The sequence below is a fragment of the Pseudophryne corroboree genome, chromosome 3 (genome assembly GCF_028390025.1).
Source record: "Pseudophryne corroboree isolate aPseCor3 chromosome 3, aPseCor3.hap2, whole genome shotgun sequence".
Lineage (NCBI taxonomy): Eukaryota > Metazoa > Chordata > Amphibia > Anura > Myobatrachidae > Pseudophryne > Pseudophryne corroboree.
The window spans coordinates 452,689,154-452,710,468 of record NC_086446.1 but is presented as its reverse complement, the minus strand read 5'-3'; the positions used below and the strand labels follow the sequence as shown (position 1 = coordinate 452,710,468).

General features: G+C 48.8%; 1 protein-coding gene across 2 annotated transcripts in view; it reads right to left on the bottom strand.

Annotated features, from left to right (window-relative positions):
- WBP2 (WW domain binding protein 2) overlaps positions 1–21,315 on the bottom strand; it is a 116,429-nt gene that overhangs the window by 75,039 nt on the left and 20,075 nt on the right. The window contains exon 1 of one of the 2 annotated variants that reach the window (XM_063960573.1): positions 14,822–15,014. The exons of the other annotated variant lie outside the window; for it this stretch is intronic. Within the exon in view, the coding sequence (XP_063816643.1) occupies positions 14,822–14,880 (59 nt within the window). The 5' untranslated portion in view covers positions 14,881–15,014. Of the gene's footprint in view, positions 1–14,821; positions 15,015–21,315 lie in introns of those variants that run through there. 2 annotated transcript variants of the gene reach the window in all.

Here is a 21,315-nt window from a genome sequence, read left to right as displayed (position 1 = left end):
TCTGCTTAGAAGCAGGAGCACCCAGCTTGTTGGGTGCACACAGGATAAACAGCAAGTCAGATTTCCTGACTCCAGCCGACCTGGAAACTATATTTTCAAGGCCCTGACAACATCCAGCAACTTGGAGTCCTCCAAGTCCCTAGTAGCCGCAGGTACCACAATAAGCTGGTTCAGGTGAAACGCTGACACCACCTTAGGGAGAAACTGGGGACGAGTCCACAGCTTTGCTCTGTCCGAATGGACAATCAGATATGGCTTTATGAGATAAAGCCGCCAATTCTGACACTCGCCTGGCCGAGGCCAGGACCAACAGCATGGTCACTTTCCATGTGAGATATATCAAATCCACAGATTTGAGTTGTTTAAACCAATGTGATTTTAGGAATCCCAAACTACGTTGAGATCGCCCAGTGCCACTGGAGACATCAAAAGGGGGTTGTATATGCAGTACTCCCTTAACAACTTCTGGACTTCAGGAACTGAAGCCAATTTCTTTCTGGAAGAAAATCGACCGGTCGAAATTTGAACCTTAATGGACCCCAATTTGAGACCCATATACACTCCTGTTTGCAGGAAATGTAGGAATTAACCTAGTTGAAATTCTTCCGAGGAGCCTTCCTGGCCTCACACCATGGAACATATTTTCACCTAAGCGGTGATAATGTTGTGCGGTCACCTCCTTCCTGGTTCTGACCAGGGTAGGGATGACCTCTTCCGGAATGCCTTTTTCCCTTAGGATCCGGCGTTCACCCGCCCTGGCGTCAACGCAGCTGCGGTAAGTCATGGAACAGACATGATTCTTGCTGAATCAAGATCCTTTCTAGTATCTCTTGAAGTTCCGGGTACCAAGTTCTTCTTGGCCAAACCGGAGCCACGAGTATAGTTCTTACTCCTCTCCTTCCTATCATTCTCCATACACTGGGTATGAAAGGCAGAGGAGGGAACACATACACCGACTGGTACACCCACGGTGTTACCAGAGCGTCCCAGCTATTGCCTGAGGGTCTCTAGACCTGGCGCTTCATGTGAGACGCCATCATAACCACCTTTGGTCTTTCCCAACGGTTTACAAACATGTGGAAACTTCCAGATGAAGTTCCCACTTTTCCGGGTGGAATTCATTCATGCTGAGGAAATCTTCCTAGTTGTCCACTCCCGGAATGAACACTGCTGACAGTGTTATCACATGATCTTTCGCCCAGCGAAGAATCCTTGCTGTCATTGCCCTCCTGCTTCTTGTGCCGCCCCGTCTGTTTACGTGGGCGACTGCCATGATGATGTCCTACTGGATCAGCACCGGTTGACTTTGAAGCAGAGTTCTTCCTAGGCTCAGAGCATCGTACATTGCCCTTAGCTCCAGTATATTCATGTGGAGAGAAATCTCCAGACTTGACCACACTTCCTTGGAAATTTCTTCCCTGTGTGACTGTTCCCCAGCCTCTCAGGCTGGCATCCGTGGTCACCAGAACACAGTCCTGAATGCTGAATGTGCTGTCCTCTAGAAGATGAGCACTCTGCAGCCCCCACAGAAGAGACACCCTTGTCCTTGGAGACAGGGTTATCCGCTGATGCATCTGAAGATGCGATCCGGACCATTCGTCCAGCAAATCCCCCTGAAAAGTTTTTGCGTGAGATCTGCCGAATGGAATCGCTTCGTAAGAAGCCACCATTTTTCCCAGGACTCCTGTGCATTGATGCACTGATACTTGGCCTGGTTTTAGGAGGTTTCTGACTAGGTCGGATAACTCCCTGGCTTTCCCCTCCAGGAGAAATACCTCTTTCTGGACTATGCCCAGAATCATTCCTAGGAACAGCAGACGTATCATCGGAAAACAGCTGCGATTTTTGGAATATTTAGAATCCACTCGTGCTGTCGTAGAACTACTTTAGATAGTTCTTTTCCGACCTCCAACTGTTCTCTGGAAACTTGCCCCTTTCAGGATATCGTCCAAGTAAGGGATAATTAAGATGCCTTTCTTCTTTTAAGAATCATCTTTTCGGCCATTACCTTGGTAACGGCCCGGGGTGCCGTGGATAATTCAACGGCAGCGTCTGAAACTGATATTGACAGTTCTGTATCACGAACCAGAGGTACCCTTGTTGAGAAGGGCAAATTTGGACATGGAGGTAATCCTTGATGTCCAGGGACACCATATAGTCCCCTTTTTTCCGGTTCTCTATCACTGCTTTGAGTGACTCCATCTTGATTTGAACCTTTTTATGTAAGTGTTCAAAGATTTCAGATTTAGACTATGTCTCACCAAGCCTTCTGGCTTCAGTACCACAATATAGTGTGGAAGACTAATACCCTTTTCCTTGTTGTAGGAGGGGTACTTTGATTATCACCTGCTGGAAATACAGCTTGTGAATTTTTTTCCAATACTGCCTCCCTGTCGGAGGGAGCCGTTGGTAAAGCAGGCTTCAGGAACCTGCGAGGAAAAAATGTCTCGACTCTCCAATCTGTACCCCTGGGATAATACTTGTACGATCTAGGGGTCAACTTGCGAGTGATCCCACTGCGCGCTGAGACTCTTGAGACTACCCCCCCACTGGTGGAGGGCTTCTTTTCCTGGGAAGGGGCTGCCTGCTGCAGTCTACTTCCCTTTCCTCTATGTCTGGGCAGATATGACTGGCCTTTTGCCCGCTTGCCCACATGGGAACGGAAGGATTGAGGCTGAAAAGACAGTGTCTTTTTCTGCTGAGATGTAACTTGGGGTAAAAAGGTTGGATTTCCCAGCTGTAGCCGTGGCCCCCAGGTCCGATGGACCGACCCCAAATAACTCCTTCCCTTTATACGGCAATACTTCCATGTGCCGTATGGGATCTGTATCACCTGACCACTGTCGTGTCCATGACATCTTCTGGGAGATATGGACAACGCACTTATCTTGATGCCAGAGTGCAAATATCCCTCTGTGCATCTCGCATACAGTATATATATAGAATGCATCCTATTAAATGCTCTATATCAATAAAATATTTTTAGTCAGGGAATTCGACCAAGCCAACCCAGCACTGCATCTCCAGGCTGATGGCGATCGCTGGTCGCAGTATAACCACCGTATGTGTGTATATACTTTTTAGGATATTTTTCCAGCTGCCTATCAGCTGGCTCCTTGAGGGCGGCCGTATCTGGAGACGGTAACGCCACTTGATAAGCGTGTGAGCGCCTTATCCACCCTAAGGGGTGTTTCCCAACGCGCCCTAACTTCTGGCGGGAAAGGGTATAACGCCAATATTTGCTATCGGGGTAAACCCACGCATCATCACACACTTCATTTTATTTTATCTGATTCAGGAAAAACTACAGGTAGTTTTTTCACTTCCACATAATACCCATCTTTTGTGGTACTTGTAGTATCAGAAATATGTAACACCTCCTTCATTGCCCTTAACGTGTGGCCCTAATGAGGAATACGTTTGTTTATTCACCGTCGACACTGGATTCAGTGTCCGTGTCTGTGTCTGTGTCGACCGACTGAGGTAAATGGGCGTTATTTTTTTTTTTGTTGTTTTTTTTAAAAACCCCTGACGGTGTTTCTGAGACGCCTGGACCGGTACTAATTGTTTGTCGGCCGTCTCATGTCGTCAACCGACCTTGCAGCGTGTTGACATTCTCACGTAATTCCCTAAATAAGCCATCCATTCCGGTGTCGACTCCCTAGAGAGTGACATCACCCTTACAGGCAATTTCTCCGCCTCCTCCAACATCGTCCTCATACATGTCGACACACACGTACCGACACACAGCACACACACCTGGAATGCTCTGACAGAGGACAGGACACACTAGCCCTTTGGAGAGACAGAGGGAGAGTTTGCCAGCACACACCAAAAAAACGCTATAATTACATAGGGACAACCTTATATAAGTGTTTCTCCCTAATAGCATCTTTATATATATATTTATATCGCCAATTAGTGCCCCCCCTCTCTGTTTAAACCCTGTTTCTGTAGTGCAGTGCAGGGGAGAGCCTGGGAGCCTTCTCTCCAGCCTTTCTGTGAGAGAAAATGGCGCTGTGTGCTGAGGAGATAGGCCCCGCCCCTTTTCCGGCGGGCTCGTCTCCCGCTCTTTAGTGAAGTTTGGCAGGGGTTAAATATCTCCATATAGCCTCTGGGGGCTATATGTGAGGTATTTTTAGCCAGTATATAGGTTTACATTTGCCTCCCAGGGCGCCCCCCCCCAGCGCCCTGCACCCTCAGTGACTGCGTGTGAAGTGTGCTGAGAGGAAAATGGCGCACAGCTGCAGTGCTGTGCGCTACCTTTAGAAGACTGCAAGGGTCTTCAGCCGCCGATTCTGGACCTCTTCTTACTTCAGCATCTGCAAGGGGGCCGGCGGCGCGGCTCCGGTGACCATCCAGGCTGTACCTGTGATCGTCCCTCTGGAGCTGATGTCCAGTAGCCAAGAAGCCAATCCATCCTGCACGCAGGTGAGTTCACTTCTTCTCCCCTCTGTCCCTCGTTGCAGTGATCCTGTTGCCAGCAGGACTCACTGTAAAATAAAAAACCTAAGCTAAACTTTCTCTAAGCAGCTCTTTAGGAGAGCCACCTAGAATTGCACCCTTCTCGGCCGGGCACAAAAATCTAACTGGAGTCTGGAGGAGGGTCATAGGGGGAGGAGCCAGTGCACACCACCTGATCGGAAAGCTTTACTTTTGTGCCCTGTCTCCTGCGGAGCCGCTATTCAGCATGGTCCTTTCAGGAACCCCAGCATCCACTAGGACGATAGAGAAACTTTCTTTCTAGGAAGCTCAGGAGAGCCCCTAGAGTGCATCCAGCTGTGGCCGGGCACAGATTCTAACTGAGGTCTGGAGGAGGGGCATAGAGGGAGGAGCCAGTGCACACCAGATAGTACCTAATCTTTCTTTTAGAGTGCCCAGTCTCCTGCGGAGCCCGTCTATTCCCCATGGTCCTTACGGAGTACCCAGCATCCACTAGGACGTCAGAGAAAGTGGGAAACCACCCTTGACCCCAAAAGTGGCAACAGAGATAGCAGGACCATATATAAGGCTATTAGTGGCCATAAGGAAAGCACTGGAGGTTCTCAAAAAATGTCAACCTTTTTTTTTTTCGCACTGGTGGAAAAATGATAGCAAGCAAATGTTTTTCATTAAAGTGTTTCCAGCATTTTCGGGCTACGGAAAAATGTTTTTAAAATGATTTTCCAGTGTTTTTATACAAGTCTGTAAAAAGTTGGAATAAACAATTTTAGCTCCCATCTGCAAGTTCTTAAACTCCTCTTCCATAAATACAACTTCAGGTACCTGTCCCACATCATTTAACCCATTATTGAGACTTTTAGAGAAATTCACTTGAAAACTGATGTCTTTATTGGGCAAAAACATACTATTTAAACCCCTACAAGTACATGAATTTACATTGAGAGGGGTGCACTAGAGGTTGTGCACCTCTGACATTTTTACCTTGAAATAAAGATTTTTCCTTACCTTTTCACCTGCCCAGAGGTGTGCACACAAAATAAAAAGGAAATTTACTCTAAAAAAACGAATGCAAGTTTGATATTGGATTGCAATGTAATTTGCGACTTCGCTGTGAGAACGGTTCGCAGGACCTATCTCACACCTAAATGAATTGACCACAATCATTTATAAGTCAAACAGAATGTAAGAGTGTCAACATTTTGATCATAATTTTGGACTGTTGGCCATAGTGACAGGAGTAATCCATCTCTATTAAAATACCCTTGAACTGTGAGTATACAGAGACGTCAAAGACCATACAGCTCTGCGTTATAAAGATAATTGACAAAAAGTTTTAAATTACAATATTTTTTAATTCAAATTACAATGTATAAATAACAAATTAAGTATTGAAAAGATGATCAATATATTCACCAACAACAAACACTTAACATACGTAAGCTTTGTTGCATGGAACAATGGCCCTCATTCCGAGTTGTTCGCTCGGTAAAAATCTTCGCATCGCAGCGATTTTCCGCTTAATGCGCATGCGCAATGTCCGCACTGCGACTGCGCCAAGTAAATTTGCTATGTAGTTAGGATTTTTACTCACGGCTTTTTCATCGTTCTGGCGATCGTAATGTGATTGACAGGAAATGGGTGTTACTGGGCGGAAACAGGCCGTTTTATGGGCGTGTGGGAAAAAACGCTACCGTTTCCGGAAAAAACGCAGGAGTGGCCGGAGAAACGGAGGAGTGTCTGGGCGAACGCTGGGTGTGTTTGTGACGTCAAACCAGGAATGACAAGCACTGAACTGATCGCAGATGCCGAGTAAGTCTGAAGCTACTCAGAAACTGCTACGAGGTGTGTAATCGCAATATTGCGAATACATCGTTCGCAATTTTAAGATGCTAAGATTCACTCCCAGTAGGCGGCGGCTTAGCATGAGCAAATCTGCTAAAATTCACTTGCGAGCGAACAACTCGGAATGAGGGCCAATGTTATACTGTAGTTAGTGTGACTCTATTCTATTCCGGAGTTCTCAGGGTGAGAGTCTCAGACTGTTGTAACTCATGTTGATTGAACACTTAAGGGCCCCATACACTACAACGATATGTCTGAGGCTGAAGTCAGAGGTGATTTCCCTTAAACTCTCCCGAGAGCGGTTCCATATGATTTGGTACATTTTGCAAGCAATATATCGTATGCGATCCCAGCCATACCTGCGGGAACCGACATATCACGAGTGCAGCACTAACGACCTAGAGGAGTCGAACCGACGCTCACAGGGCCGCGCATCGAATCGGATCCACAGCCAAATTGTCCGATTTCACCCAATATATCATCCCGAATTGGGCTGAAATCGGGCATAATCGTTCTAGTGTATGGGGCCCTTTAGAGGCAGATTCCATCAGATGCGTAAGCCACAGGAACGGGTCAAGGGGGCTCCCGGGCATGACCAGATTAAAAATGGGGTGGATGGACCTACATATCCAGGCCTCCACATTAAAATAGGCCCATCATGATGATGACCAGCCATCAGCTGGCCACATAGTTGCCATAAATCATATCTATTAAGATTCTATTTCTATTTTATCCCCACAAAATGATGCAATTTGACTATTTTTAGATAATTAGGGAGACATTGGGGCTTATATTGTAGGGGAGTACATGCCCATACGGCTCTGGCCACACCCACACAGCACTTGCCACACCTCCCCGATTCTAACAATAGGCCCCGATTCTCACAATAGGCCCTAGAATATCTTCAGCTCCAGGCCCATGAGGACCTTAATCTGGCCCTGCTTCCAGGCATTAACTGTCGATGGCAGATTCTGCTTGCAGGCTATTGAGCTGAAACAACATCTGCCTACCGCGAATGCATAGAAAATTGCCCCAAAGGGCTGATTCTGATTTGGGACTTAGGAGCAAAGTGAAAAACAGAAGTAATGTTGCACTTGGACAAACCATGTTGTAAAGGCCCATACACAATGGACAATTTTGAGCTGAAAGCAGCTACTTTTGGAGTATTGAGCTGCTTTCAGCTCAAAGCCGCCCAGTGTGTATGCCCCAGCGATGAGCGATGAGCGCTGATGCGCGCTCCCGCTTCATCGCTGGCGGACGCTATTCATCTACCAGTATTACCAGTACATGAACGGCGAGGTGAGTGGCTTTCTATGGCGTCTTGCTATGGAAAGCCGCTCACCCCTGCTGACATCGCTGGGTAGGGAGGGAAAGCTTTTCAGCCCAGCGATGTCAGCGATCATCGCTCTGCATACACGCTGGGCAAAAACGCCCAGTGTGTATTAGAGATGAGCGGGTTCGGTTTCTTTGAATCCGAACCCGCACGAACTTCACTTTTTTTTTCACGGGTCCGAGCGACTCGGATCTTCCCGCCTTGCTCGGTTAACCCGAGCGCGCCCGAACGTCATCATGACGCTGTCGGATTCTCGCGAGACTCGGATTCTATATAAGGAGCCGCGCGTCGCCGCCATTTTCACACGTGCATTGAGATTGATAGGGAGAGGACGTGGCTGGCGTCCTCTCCATTTAGATTAGATTTAGAAGAGAGAGAGAGATTGCTGTGATACTGTAGATTAGAAGAGAGTGCAGACAGAGTTTAGTGACTGACGACCACAGTGACCAGTGACCACCAGAGACAGTGCAGTTGTTTGTTTTATTTAATATATCCGTTCTCTGCCTGAAAAAAACGATACACAGTCACACAGTGACTCAGTCTGTGTGCACTGCTCAGCCCAGTGTGCTGCACATCAATGTATTGTATATAAAGCTTATAATTGTGGGGGAGACTGGGGAGCACTGCAGGTTGTTATAGCAGGAGCCAGGAGTACATGATAAATAATATTATATTAAAATTAAACAGTGCACACTTTTGCTGCAGGAGTGCCACTGCCAGTGTGACTAGTGGTGACCAGTGCCTGACCACCAGTATATTAGTAGTATTGTATACTATCTCTTTATCAACCAGTCTATATTAGCAGCAGACACAGTACAGTGCGGTAGTTCACGGCTGTGGCTACCTCTGTGTCGGCACTCGGCAGGCAGTCCGTCCATCCATAATTGTATTATAATATATACCACCTAACCGTGGTTTTTTTTTCATTCTTTATACCGTCGTCATACTAGTTGTTACGAGTATACTACTATCTCTTTATCAACCAGTGTACAGTGCGGTAGTTCACGGCTGTGGCTACCTCTGTGTCGGCACTCGGCAGGCAGTCCGTCCAACCATAATTGTATTATATACCACCTAACCGTGGTTTTTTTTTCATTCTTTATACCGTCGTCATACTAGTTGTTACGAGTATACTACTATCTCTTTATCAACCAGTGTACAGTGCGGTAGTTCACGGCTGTGGCTACCTCTGTGTCGGCACTCGGCAGGCAGTCCGTCCATCCATAATTGTATTATAATATATACCACCTAACCGTGGTTTTTTTTTCATTCTTTATACCGTCGTCATACTAGTTGTTACGAGTATACTACTATCTCTTTATCAACCAGTGTACAGTGCGGTAGTTCACGGCTGTGGCTACCTCTGTGTCGGCACTCGGCAGGCAGTCCGTCCATCCATAATTGTATTATAATATATACCACCTAACCGTGGTTTTTTTTTCATTCTTTATACCGTCGTCATACTAGTTGTTACGAGTATACTACTATCTCTTTATCAACCAGTGTACAGTGCGGTAGTTCACGGCTGTGGCTACCTCTGTGTCGGCACTCGGCAGGCAGTCCGTCCAACCATAATTGTATTATAATATATACCACCTAACCGTGGTTTTTTTTTCATTCTTTATACCGTCGTCATACTAGTTGTTACGAGTATACTACTATCTCTTTATCAACCAGTGTACAGTGCGGTAGTTCACGGCTGTGGCTACCTCTGTGTCGGCACTCGGCAGGCAGTCCGTCCATCCATAATTGTATTATAATATATACCACCTAACCGTGGTTTTTTTTTCATTCTTTATACCGTCGTCATACTAGTTGTTACGAGTATACTACTATCTCTTTATCAACCAGTGTACAGTGCGGTAGTTCACGGCTGTGGCTACCTCTGTGTCGGCACTCGGCAGGCAGTCCGTCCAACCATAATTGTATTATAATATATACCACCTAACCGTGGTTTTTTTTTCATTCTTTATACCGTCGTCATACTAGTTGTTACGAGTATACTACTATCTCTTTATCAACCAGTGTACAGTGCGGTAGTTCACGGCTGTGGCTACCTCTGTGTCGGCACTCGGCAGGCAGTCCGTCCATCCATAATTGTATTATATACCACCTAACCGTGGTTTTTTTATACCACCTAACCGTGGCAGTCCGTCCATAATTGTATACTAGTATCCAATCCATCCATCTCCATTGTTTACCTGAGGTGCCTTTTAGTTCTGCCTATAAAATATGGAGAACAAAAAAGTTGAGGTTCCAAAATTAGGGAAAGATCAAGATCCACTTCCACCTCGTGCTGAAGCTGCTGCCACTAGTCATGGCCGAGACGATGAAATGCCAGCAACGTCGTCTGCCAAGGCCGATGCCCAATGTCATAGTACAGAGCATGTCAAATCCAAAACACCAAATATCAGAAAAAAAAGGACTCCAAAACCTAAAATAAAATTGTCGGAGGAGAAGCGTAAACTTGCCAATATGCCATTTACCACACGGAGTGGCAAGGAACGGCTGAGGCCCTGGCCTATGTTCATGGCTAGTGGTTCAGCTTCACATGAGGATGGAAGCACTCAGCCTCTCGCTAGAAAACTGAAAAGACTCAAGCTGGCAAAAGCACCGCAAAGAACTGTGCGTTCTTTGAAATCCCAAATCCACAAGGAGAGTCCAATTGTGTCGGTTGCGATGCCTGACCTTCCCAACACTGGACGTGAAGAGCATGCGCCTTCCACCATTTGCACGCCCCCTGCAAGTGCTGGAAGGAGCACCCGCAGTCCAGTTCCTGATAGTCAGATTGAAGATGTCAGTGTTGAAGTACACCAGGATGAGGAGGATATGGGTGTTGCTGGCGCTGGGGAGGAAATTGACCAGAAGGATTCTGATGGTGAGGTGGTTTGTTTAAGTCAGGCACCCGGGGAGACACCTGTTGTCCGTGGGAGGAATATGGCCGTTGACATGCCAGGTGAAAATACCAAAAAAATCAGCTCTTCGGTGTGGAGGTATTTCACCAGAAATGCGGACAACAGGTGTCAAGCCGTGTGTTCCCTTTGTCAAGCTGTAATAAGTAGGGGTAAGGACGTTAACCACCTCGGAACATCCTCCCTTATACGTCACCTGCAGCGCATTCATAATAAGTCAGTGACAAGTTCAAAAACTTTGGGTGACAGCGGAAGCAGTCCACTGACCAGTAAATCCCTTCCTCTTGTAACCAAGCTCACGCAAACCACCCCACCAACTCCCTCAGTGTCAATTTCCTCCTTCCCCAGGAATGCCAATAGTCCTGCAGGCCATGTCACTGGCAAGTCTGACGAGTCCTCTCCTGCCTGGGATTCCTCCGATGCATCCTTGCGTGTAACGCCTACTGCTGCTGGCGCTGCTGTTGTTGCCGCTGGGAGTCGATGGTCATCCCAGAGGGGAAGTCGTAAGCCCACTTGTACTACTTCCAGTAAGCAATTGACTGTTCAACAGTCCTTTGCGAGGAAGATGAAATATCACAGCAGTCATCCTACTGCAAAGCGGATAACTGAGTCCTTGACAACTATGTTGGTGTTAGACGTGCGTCCGGTATCCGCCGTTAGTTCACAGGGAACTAGACAATTTATTGAGGCAGTGTGCCCCCGTTACCAAATACCATCTAGGTTCCACTTCTCTAGGCAGGCGATACCGAGAATGTACACGGACGTCAGAAAAAGACTCACCAGTGTCCTAAAAAATGCAGTTGTACCCAATGTCCACTTAACCACGGACATGTGGACAAGTGGAGCAGGGCAGGGTCAGGACTATATGACTGTGACAGCCCACTGGGTAGATGTATGGACTCCCGCCGCAAGAACAGCAGCGGCGGCACCAGTAGCAGCATCTCGCAAACGCCAACTCTTTCCTAGGCAGGCTACGCTTTGTATCACCGCTTTCCAGAATACGCACACAGCTGAAAACCTCTTACGGCAACTGAGGAAGATCATCGCGGAATGGCTTACCCCAATTGGACTCTCCTGTGGATTTGTGGCATCGGACAACGCCAGCAATATTGTGTGTGCATTAAATATGGGCAAATTCCAGCACGTCCCATGTTTTGCACATACCTTGAATTTGGTGGTGCAGAATTTTTTAGAAAACGACAGGGGCGTGCAAGAGATGCTGTCGGTGGCCAGAAAAATTGCGGGACACTTTCGGCGTACAGGCACCACGTACAGAAGACTGGAGCACCACCAAAAACTACTGAACCTGCCCTGCCATCATCTGAAGCAAGAAGTGGTAACGAGGTGGAATTCAACCCTCTATATGCTTCAGAGGTTGGAGGAGCAGCAAAAGGCCATTCAAGCCTATACAATTGAGCACGATATAGGAGATGGAATGCACCTGTCTCAAGTGCAGTGGAGAATGATTTCAACGTTGTGCAAGGTTCTGATGCCCTTTGAACTTGCCACACGTGAAGTCAGTTCAGACACTGCCAGCCTGAGTCAGGTCATTCCCCTCATCAGGCTTTTGCAGAAGAAGCTGGAGGCATTGAAGAAGGAGCTAAAAGGGAGCGATTCCGCTAGGCATGTGGGACTTGTGGATGCAGCCCTTAATTCGCTTAACAAGGATTCACGGGTGGTCAATCTGTTGAAATCAGAGCACTACATTTTGGCCACCGTGCTCGATCCTAGATTTAAAGCCTACCTTGGATCTCTCTTTCCGGCAGACACAGGTCTGCTGGGGTTGAAAGACCTGCTGGTGACAAAATTGTCAAGTCAAGCGGAACGCGACCTGTCAACATCTCCTCCTTCACATTCTCCCGCAACTGGGGGTGCGAGGAAAAGGCTCAGAATTCCGAGCCCACCCGCTGGCGGTGATGCAGGGCAGTCTGGAGCGACTGCTGATGCTGACATCTGGTCCGGACTGAAGGACCTGACAACGATTACGGACATGTCGTCTACTGTCACTGCATATGATTCTCTCAACATTGATAGAATGGTGGAGGATTATATGAGTGACCGCATCCAAGTAGGCACGTCACACAGTCCGTACTTATACTGGCAGGAAAAAGAGGCAATTTGGAGGCCCTTGCACAAACTGGCTTTATTCTACCTAAGTTGCCCTCCCACAAGTGTGTACTCCGAAAGAGTGTTTAGTGCCGCCGCTCACCTTGTCAGCAATCGGCGTACGAGGTTACATCCAGAAAATGTGGAGAAGATGATGTTCATTAAAATGAATTATAATCAATTCCTCCGCGGAGACATTGACCAGCAGCAATTGCCTCCACAAAGTACACAGGGAGCTGAGATGGTGGATTCCAGTGGGGACGAATTGATAATCTGTGAGGAGGGGGATGTACACGGTGATATATCGGAGGGTGAAGATGAGGTGGACATCTTGCCTCTGTAGAGCCAGTTTGTGCAAGGAGAGATTAATTGCTTCTTTTTTGGGGGGGGTCCAAACCAACCCGTCATATCAGTCACAGTCGTGTGGCAGACCCTGTCACTGAAATGATGGGTTGGTTAAAGTGTGCATGTCCTGTTTTGTTTATACAACATAAGGGTGGGTGGGAGGGCCCAAGGATAATTCCATCTTGCACCTCTTTTTTCTTTTCTTTTTCTTTGCATCATGTGCTGATTGGGGAGGGTTTTTTGGAAGGGACATCCTGCGTGACACTGCAGTGCCACTCCTAGATGGGCCCGGTGTTTGTGTCGGCCACTAGGGTCGCTAATCTTACTCACACAGCTACCTCATTGCGCCTCTTTTTTTCTTTGCGTCATGTGCTGTTTGGGGAGGGTTTTTTGGAAGGGACATCCTGCGTGACACTGCAGTGCCACTCCTAGATGTGCCCGGTGTTTGTGTCGGCCACTAGGGTCGCTAATCTTACTCACACAGCTACCTCATTGCGCCTCTTTTTTTCTTTGCGTCATGTGCTGTTTGGGGAGGGTTTTTTGGAAGGGACATCCTGCGTGACACTGCAGTGCCACTCCTAGATGTGCCCGGTGTTTGTGTCGGCCACTAGGGTCGCTAATCTTACTCACACAGTCAGCTACCTCATTGCGCCTCTTTTTTTCTTTGCGTCATGTGCTGTTTGGGGAGGGTTTTTTGGAAGGGCCATCCTGCGTGACACTGCAGTGCCACTCCTAGATGGGCCCGGTGTTTGTGTCGGCCACTAGGGTCGCTAATCTTACTCACACAGCTACCTCATTGCGCCTCTTTTTTTCTTTGCGTCATGTGCTGTTTGGGGAGGGTTTTTTGGAAGGGACATCCTGCGTGACACTGCAGTGCCACTCCTAGATGGGCCCGGTGTTTGTGTCGGCCACTAGGGTCGCTTATCTTACTCACACAGCGACCTCGGTGCAAATTTTAGGACTAAAAATAATATTGTGAGGTATTCAGAATAGACTGAAAATGAGTGTAAATTATGGTTTTTGAGGTTAATAATACTTTGGGATCAAAATGACCCCCAAATTCTATGATTTAAGCTGTTTTTTAGTGTTTTTGGAAAAAAACACCCGAATCCAAAACACACCCGAATCCGACAAAAATAATTCGGTGAGGTTTTGTCAAAACGCGTTCGAACCCAAAACACGGCCGCGGAACCGAACCCAAAACCAAAACACAAAACCCGAAAAATTTCAGGCGCTCATCTCTAGTGTGTATGCACCTTAACTGAAGGGGTGCAAAAACATTTACTGTCCTCAGACGCAGCGTAAATACGGACTGCTTTTGCATGTAGCCCACAAATGCTGGACTGTTTTATTTTCACAATGCTATTTATATTTCACCATAATGTGGCGGAGGTACACCCCAGAGCAGCACCTCCATGACAGCTTCTGCGCACGCCTAGGATTATTTGCCTAGGTAGCCAGTTTGTTTAAATAACTAGAAACATTGATTTACAGTGGTCACCATCGGACTTACAGAACCAATGATTAGGACTAAACAATGTTTTGTGACCAGTATTAAAAAACCCCCAGTGTTTAACCAATGTTTTCTTTCGATGTCCCATCCCTGCTGCAGTGTCTCACTGTCTGTGCAAGCAATGTCTGATGCACTTGAACTACAACTAGCATACGCTGGCAGGACAAGTGCGCATTACAGCCTCCGCGCTCCCTGACTGGTCGGCAGTCGTGCCCATCACACAGAGCCCCGCCCTCACTGACGCTGCGTGTTGCAACGAGAATCCGGGAGGGTGAGCCAGGCGGTTGCAGTGACAGCGGCCATCTCTATGTCCGGGCGCTCACTCACCTCTCGCTGTTGTTAACTACGATGCCTCCGCTATCCAGATGGTTTCTGTTCAGCGCCATGTTGCAGATACGCAGAGACACACCTCCCGCACCTTGCTTGCAGCCAATCAGTGCCCTCGGCGATACTGTCACCTAGCAACCGCCTTAACCACGTCTTCCTCCGTTATGGCGTTATTGGAACGGTACCCTGACACTGTTGCGACGATCTGATTGGCTGGTAGACTCAACACCCGGAAGTGGACGGAAAACGTACCTGGGCGGGACGGTATAGGTTATGGTAGATATCGGTTATGCTAGAACCAAGTGTGCTAAAGGACCTCTGACGTAGGGGGAGGGGCTAGGCAGGTGGGGTAGTTCTCTTTCACTATCCACGCCATCACCACTGTTGATAGGGTACACAACCCTGTTGGTAGAGGGCAGGGACGTGCAGTCAGGGGAGGCAGTGCCTCCCCTGTCATAATGATTAAAATAATAAAAAGAAGATATTTATAACACAGTCTGTTATAAATATCTTTTTTCATTATTTTAATAATCCCCCCCCCTGTGGCTGCTTGTGAGGGTAGGAGGCACGGGAGAGGTGCCTCCCGCTGCTAACACTAAAACTTCGGGCAGCGGGGGGCGGGGCGCAGCAATGGGCTGTGAACATTGAAAATGAATGGGGAAGCGGCACCTATACTGGTGCCGCAATGACAGGGGCGTGCATTCAGCCCCGATGAATGCACGCCCCTGTCAGTGCCCCAGATGTGATTGGCCCAGCGGATCCAGTGCTGGATCCGCTGTCCAATCACTAGCGAGCCCCCTTCCCGGCTGCAGCGGGCGCCGTGGGCTGTGTGGGCGCCCGCTGCAGCCAGCGGCGCTACTATGGGAGAGACGTCATGAGTCATGACGTCTCTCCCATAGTACAGCAGAGACGAGACGGCGGTCGGAGACGGAGGACAGCGCTAATGGAGCTGCGCTGCTGGAGCGGTAAGTATGTGTGTGTGTGTTTTTTTTATGTGTGTGTTGGGGGCAGAGCAACAGGGGTTCAGCAACTGGGGTGCACAACAACAAGGGGCACAGCAACAGGGGCACAACTATAAGGGGCAGAGCAACAGGGGCACAGCAAAAGAGGCACAACTATAAGGGGCACAGCAAAAGGGGCACAACTATAAGGGGCACAGCAAAAGGGGCACAACTACAAGGGGCACAGACACGGGCACAACTATAAGGGGCACAGCAAAAGGGGCACAACTACAAGGGGCACAGCAACAGGGGCACAACTACAAGGGGCACAGCAAAGGGGCACAACTACAAGGGGCACAGCAACAGGGGCACAACTACAAGGGGCACAGCAACTGGGGGGCACAGCAACTGGGGGGCACAACTACAAGGGATACAGCAACTGGGGGCACAACTACAAGGGATACAGCAACTGGGGGCACAATTACAGGGGTCACAGCTACTGGGGGCACAGCTACTGGGGGCAAAGCTACAGGGTGCACAGCGACTGGGGGCACAACTACTCGGGGCACAGCTATTGGGTGCAAAGCTACAAGGGGCACAGCGACTGGGGTCACAACTACTGGGGGCACAGCGACTGGGGGCAAAGCTACAGGGGTCACAGCGACTGGGGGCACAACTACTCAGGGCACTGCTACAAGGGGCACAGCTACAACGGGCACAGCTACAGGGGTCACAACTACTGGGGGCACAGCCACAAGGGGCAAAGCTACAGGGGGCACAGCGACTGGGGGCACAACTACAGGGGTCACAACTACTCGTGGCACTGCTACTGGGGGCACTGCTACAGGGGGCAAAGCTACTAGGGGTACAGCTACTAGGCTCACAACTATTGGGGGAGCCTGCTCCATCATCCCAGCTAGCAGCAGCACTCTCCCCTGTCTATGCTAACGTCCTCCCGCGTCAGCGAGTGTATAATGGGGGTAATTCCAAGTTGATCGCAGCAGGAAATTTTTTAGCAGTTGGGCAAAACCATGTGCACTGCAGGTGGGGCAGATGTAACATGTGCAGAGAGAGAGTTAGATTTGGGTGGGTTATTTTGTTTCTGTGCAGGGTAAATACTGGCTGCTTTATTTTTACACTGCAATTTAGATTGCAGATTGAACTCACCACACCCAAATCTATCTCTCTCTGCACATGTTATATCTGCCTCCCCTGCAGTGCACATGGTTTTGCCCAATTGCTAAAAAAAATCCTGCTGCGATCAACTTGGAATTACCCCCAATATTCATTAATTTCTCTCTCTCCTCCTGTGGATTACTTTGTAAGTATAATTTCTCTGACGTCCTAGTGGATGCTGGGGACTCCGTCAGGACCATGGGGATTAGCGGCTTCGCAGGAGACAGGGCACAAAAATAAAGCTTTAGGATCAGGTGGTGTGCACTGGCTCCTCCCCCTATGACCCTCCTCCAAGCCTCAGTTAGGTTTTTGTGCCCGTCCGAGCAGGGTGCAATCTAGGTGGCTCTCCTAAAGAGCTGCTTAGAAAAAGTTTTTAGGTTTTTTATTTTACAGTGAGTCCTGCTGGCAACAGGCTCACTGCAACGAGGGACTTAGGGGAGAAGAAGTGAACTCACCTGCGTGCAGGATGGATTGGCTTCTTAGGCTACTGGACACCATTAGCTCCAGAGGGATCGAACACAGGCCCAGCCATGGAGTCCGGTCCCGGAGCCGCGCCGCCGACCCCCTTGCAGATGCCGAAAAGCGAAGAGGTCCAGAAACCGGCGGCAGAAGACTTTTCAGTCTTCATGAGGTAGCGCACAGCACTGCAGCTGTGCGCCATTGTTGTCACACACTTCACACCAACGGTCACGGAGGGTGCAGGGCGCTGCAGGGGGCGCCCTGGGCAGCAATGAGAATACCTTGTTCTGGCTAAAAAATACATCACATATAGCCCCTGGGGCTATATGGATGTATTTAACCCCTGCCAGGTCTCAGAAAAACGGGAGAAGAAGCCCGCCGAAAAGGGGGCGGGCCTATTCTCCTCAGCACACAGCGCCATTTTCCCTCACAGAAATGCTGGTGGGAAGGCTCCCAGGCTCTCCCCTGCACTGCACTACAGAAACAGGGTTAAAACAGAGAGGGGGGGCACTTATTTGGCGATATGATTATATATATTAAGATGCTATAAGGGAAAAACACTTATATAAAGGTTGTCCCTGTATAATTATAGCGTTTTGGTGTGTGCTGGCAAACTCTCCCTCTGTCTCTCCAAAGGGCTAGTGGGGTCCTGTCCTCTATCAGAGCATTCCCTGTGTGTGTGCTGTGTGTCGGTACGTGTGTGTCGACATGTATGAGGACGATGTTGGTGAGGAGGCGGAGCAATTGCCTGTAATGGTGATGTCACTCTCTAGGGAGTCGACACCGGAATGGATGGCTTATTTAAGGAATTATGTGATAATGTCAACACGCTGCAAGGTCGGTTGACGACATGAGACGGCCGGCAAACCAATTAGTACCTGTCCAGGCGTCTCAAACACCGTCAGGGGCGTTAAAACGTCCTTTTACCTCAGTCGGTCGACACAGACACGGACACTGACTCCAGTGTCGACGGTGAAGAAACAAACGTATTTCCTTTTAGGGCCACACGTTACTTGTTAAGGGCAATGAAGGAGGTGTTACATATTTCTGATACTACAAGTACCACAAAAAAGGGTATTATGTGGAGTGTGAAAAAACTACCTGTAGTTTTTCCTGAATCAGATAAATTAAATGAAGTGTGTGATGATGCGTGGGTTTCCCCCGATAGAAAATTATTGGCGGTATACCCTTTCCCGCCAGAAGTTAGGGCGCGTTGGGAAACACCCCTTAGGGTGGATAAGGCGCTCACACGCTTATCAAAACAAGTGGCGGTACTGTCTCCAGATAGGGCCGCCCTCAAGGAGCCAGCTGATAGGAGGCTGGAAAATATCCTAAAAAGTATATACACACATACTGGTGTTATACTGCGACCAGCGATCGCCTCAGCCTGGATGTGCAGCGCTGGGGTGGCTTGGTCGGATTCCCTGACTGAAAATATTGATACCCTTGACAGGGACAGTATTTTATTGACTATAGAGCATTTAAAGGATGCATTTCTATATATGCGAGATGCACAGAGGGATATTTGCACTCTGGCATCAAGAGTAAGTGCGATGTCCATATCTGCCAGAAGTTGTTTATGGACACGACAGTGGTCAGGTGATGCAGATTCCAAACGGCACATGGAAGTATTGCCGTATAAAGGAGAAAAAGACAACGTCTTTTCAGCCTCAGTCCTTTCGTCCCCATAAGGGCAAGCGGGCAAAAGGCCAGTCATATCTGCCATGGGATAGAGGAAAGGGAAGAAGACTGCAGCAGGCAGCCCATTCCCGGGAACAGAAGCCCTCCACCGCTTCTGCCAAGTCCTCAGCATGACGCTGGGGCCGTACAAGCGGACTCAGGTGCGGTGGGGGGTCGTCTCAAGAGTTTCAGCACGCAGTGGGCTCACTCGCAAGTGGACCCCTGGATCCTACAAGTAGTATCCCAGGGGTACAGATTGGAGATTCGAGACGTCTCCCCCTCGCAGGTTCCTGAAGTCTGCTTTACCAACGTCTCCCTCCGACAGGGAGGCAGTAGTGGAAACAATTCACAAGCTGTATTCCCAGCAGGTGATAATCAAAGTACCCCTCCTACAACAAGGGAAGGGGTATTATTCCACACTATATTGTGGTACTGAAGCCAGACGGCTCGGTGAGACCTATTCTAAATCTGAAATATTTGAACACTTACATACAAAGGTTCAAATCAAGATGGAGTCACTCAGAGCAGTGATAGCGAACCAGGAAGAAGGGGACTATATGGTGTCCCGGGACATCAGGGATGCTTACCTCCATGTCCCAATTTGCCCTTCTCACCAAGGGTACCTCAGGTTCGTGGTACAGAACTGTCACTATCAGTTTCAGACGCTGCCGGTTGGATTGTCCACGGCACCCCGGGTCCTTACCAAGGTAATGGCCGAAATGATGATTCTTCTTCAAAGAAAATGGACGATCTCCTGATAAGGGCAAGGTCCAGAGAACAGTTGGAGGTCGGAGTAGCACTATCTCAAGTAGTTCTACGACAGCACGGGTGGATTCTAAATATTCCAAAACCGCAGCTGTTTCCGACGACACGTCTGCTGTTCCTAGGGATGATTCTGGACACAGTCCAGAAAAAGGTGTTTCTCCCGGAGAAAAAAGCCAGGGAGTTATCCGAGCTAGTCAGGAACCTCCTAAAACCAGGAAAAGTGTCAGTGCATCATTGCACAAGGGTCCTGGGAAAAATGGTGGCTTCTTACGAAGCGATTCCATTCGGCAGATTTCACGCAAGAACTTTTCAGTGGGATCTGCTGGAAAAATGGTCCGGATCGCATCTTCAGATGCATCAGCGGATAACCCTGTCTCCAAGGACAAGGGTGTTTCTTCTGCGGTGGCTGCAGAGTGCTCATCTACTAAAGGGCCGCAGATTCGGCATTCAGGACTGGGTCCTGGTGACCACGGATGCCAGCCTGAGAGGCTGGGGAGCAGTCACACAGGGAAAAAATTTCCAGGGAGTGTGATCAAGTCTGGAGACTTCTCTCCACATAAATATACTGGAGCTAAGGGCAATTTACAATGTTCTAAGCTTAGCAAGACCTCTGCTTCAAGGTCAGCCGGTATTGATCCAGTCGGACAACATCACGGCAGTCGCCCACGTAAACAGACAGGGCGGCACAAGAAGCAGGAGGGCAATGACGGAAGTTGCAAGGATTCTTCGCTGGGCGGAAAATCATGTGATAGCACTGTCAGCAGTGTTCATTCCGGGAGTGGACAACTGGGAAGCAGACTTCCTCAGCAGGCACGACCTCCACCCGGGAGAGTGGGGACTTCATCGGGAAGTATTCCACATGATTGTGAACCGTTGGGAAAGACCAAAGGTGGACATGATGGCGTCCCGCCTGAACAAAAAACTGGACAGGTATTGCGCCAGGTCAAGAGACCCTCAAGCAATAGCTGTGGACGTTCTGGTAACACCGTGGGTGTACCAGTCGGTGTATGTGTTCCCTCCTCTGCTTCTCATACCCAAGGTACTGAGAATTATAAGACGTAGAGGAGTAAGAACTATACTCGTGGCTCCGGATTGGTCAAGAAGGACGTGGCACCCGGAACTTCAAGAAATGCTCACAGAGGACTCATGGCCTCTGCCGCTAAGAAGGGACTTGCTTCAGCAAGTACCAGGTCTGTTCCAAGACTTACCGCGGCTGCGTTTGACGGCATGGCGGTGGATCGCCGGATCCTAAGGGAAAAAGGCATTCCGGAAGAGGTCATTCCTACCCTGGTCAAAGCCAGGAAGGAGGTGACCGTATAACATTATCACCACATGTGACGAAAATATGTTGCGTGGTGTGAGGCCAGGAAGGCCCCACGAAGAAATTTCAACTCGGTCGATTCCTGCATTTCCTGCAAACAGGAGTGTCTATGGGCCTCAAATTGGGGTCCATTAAGGTTCAAATTTCGGCCC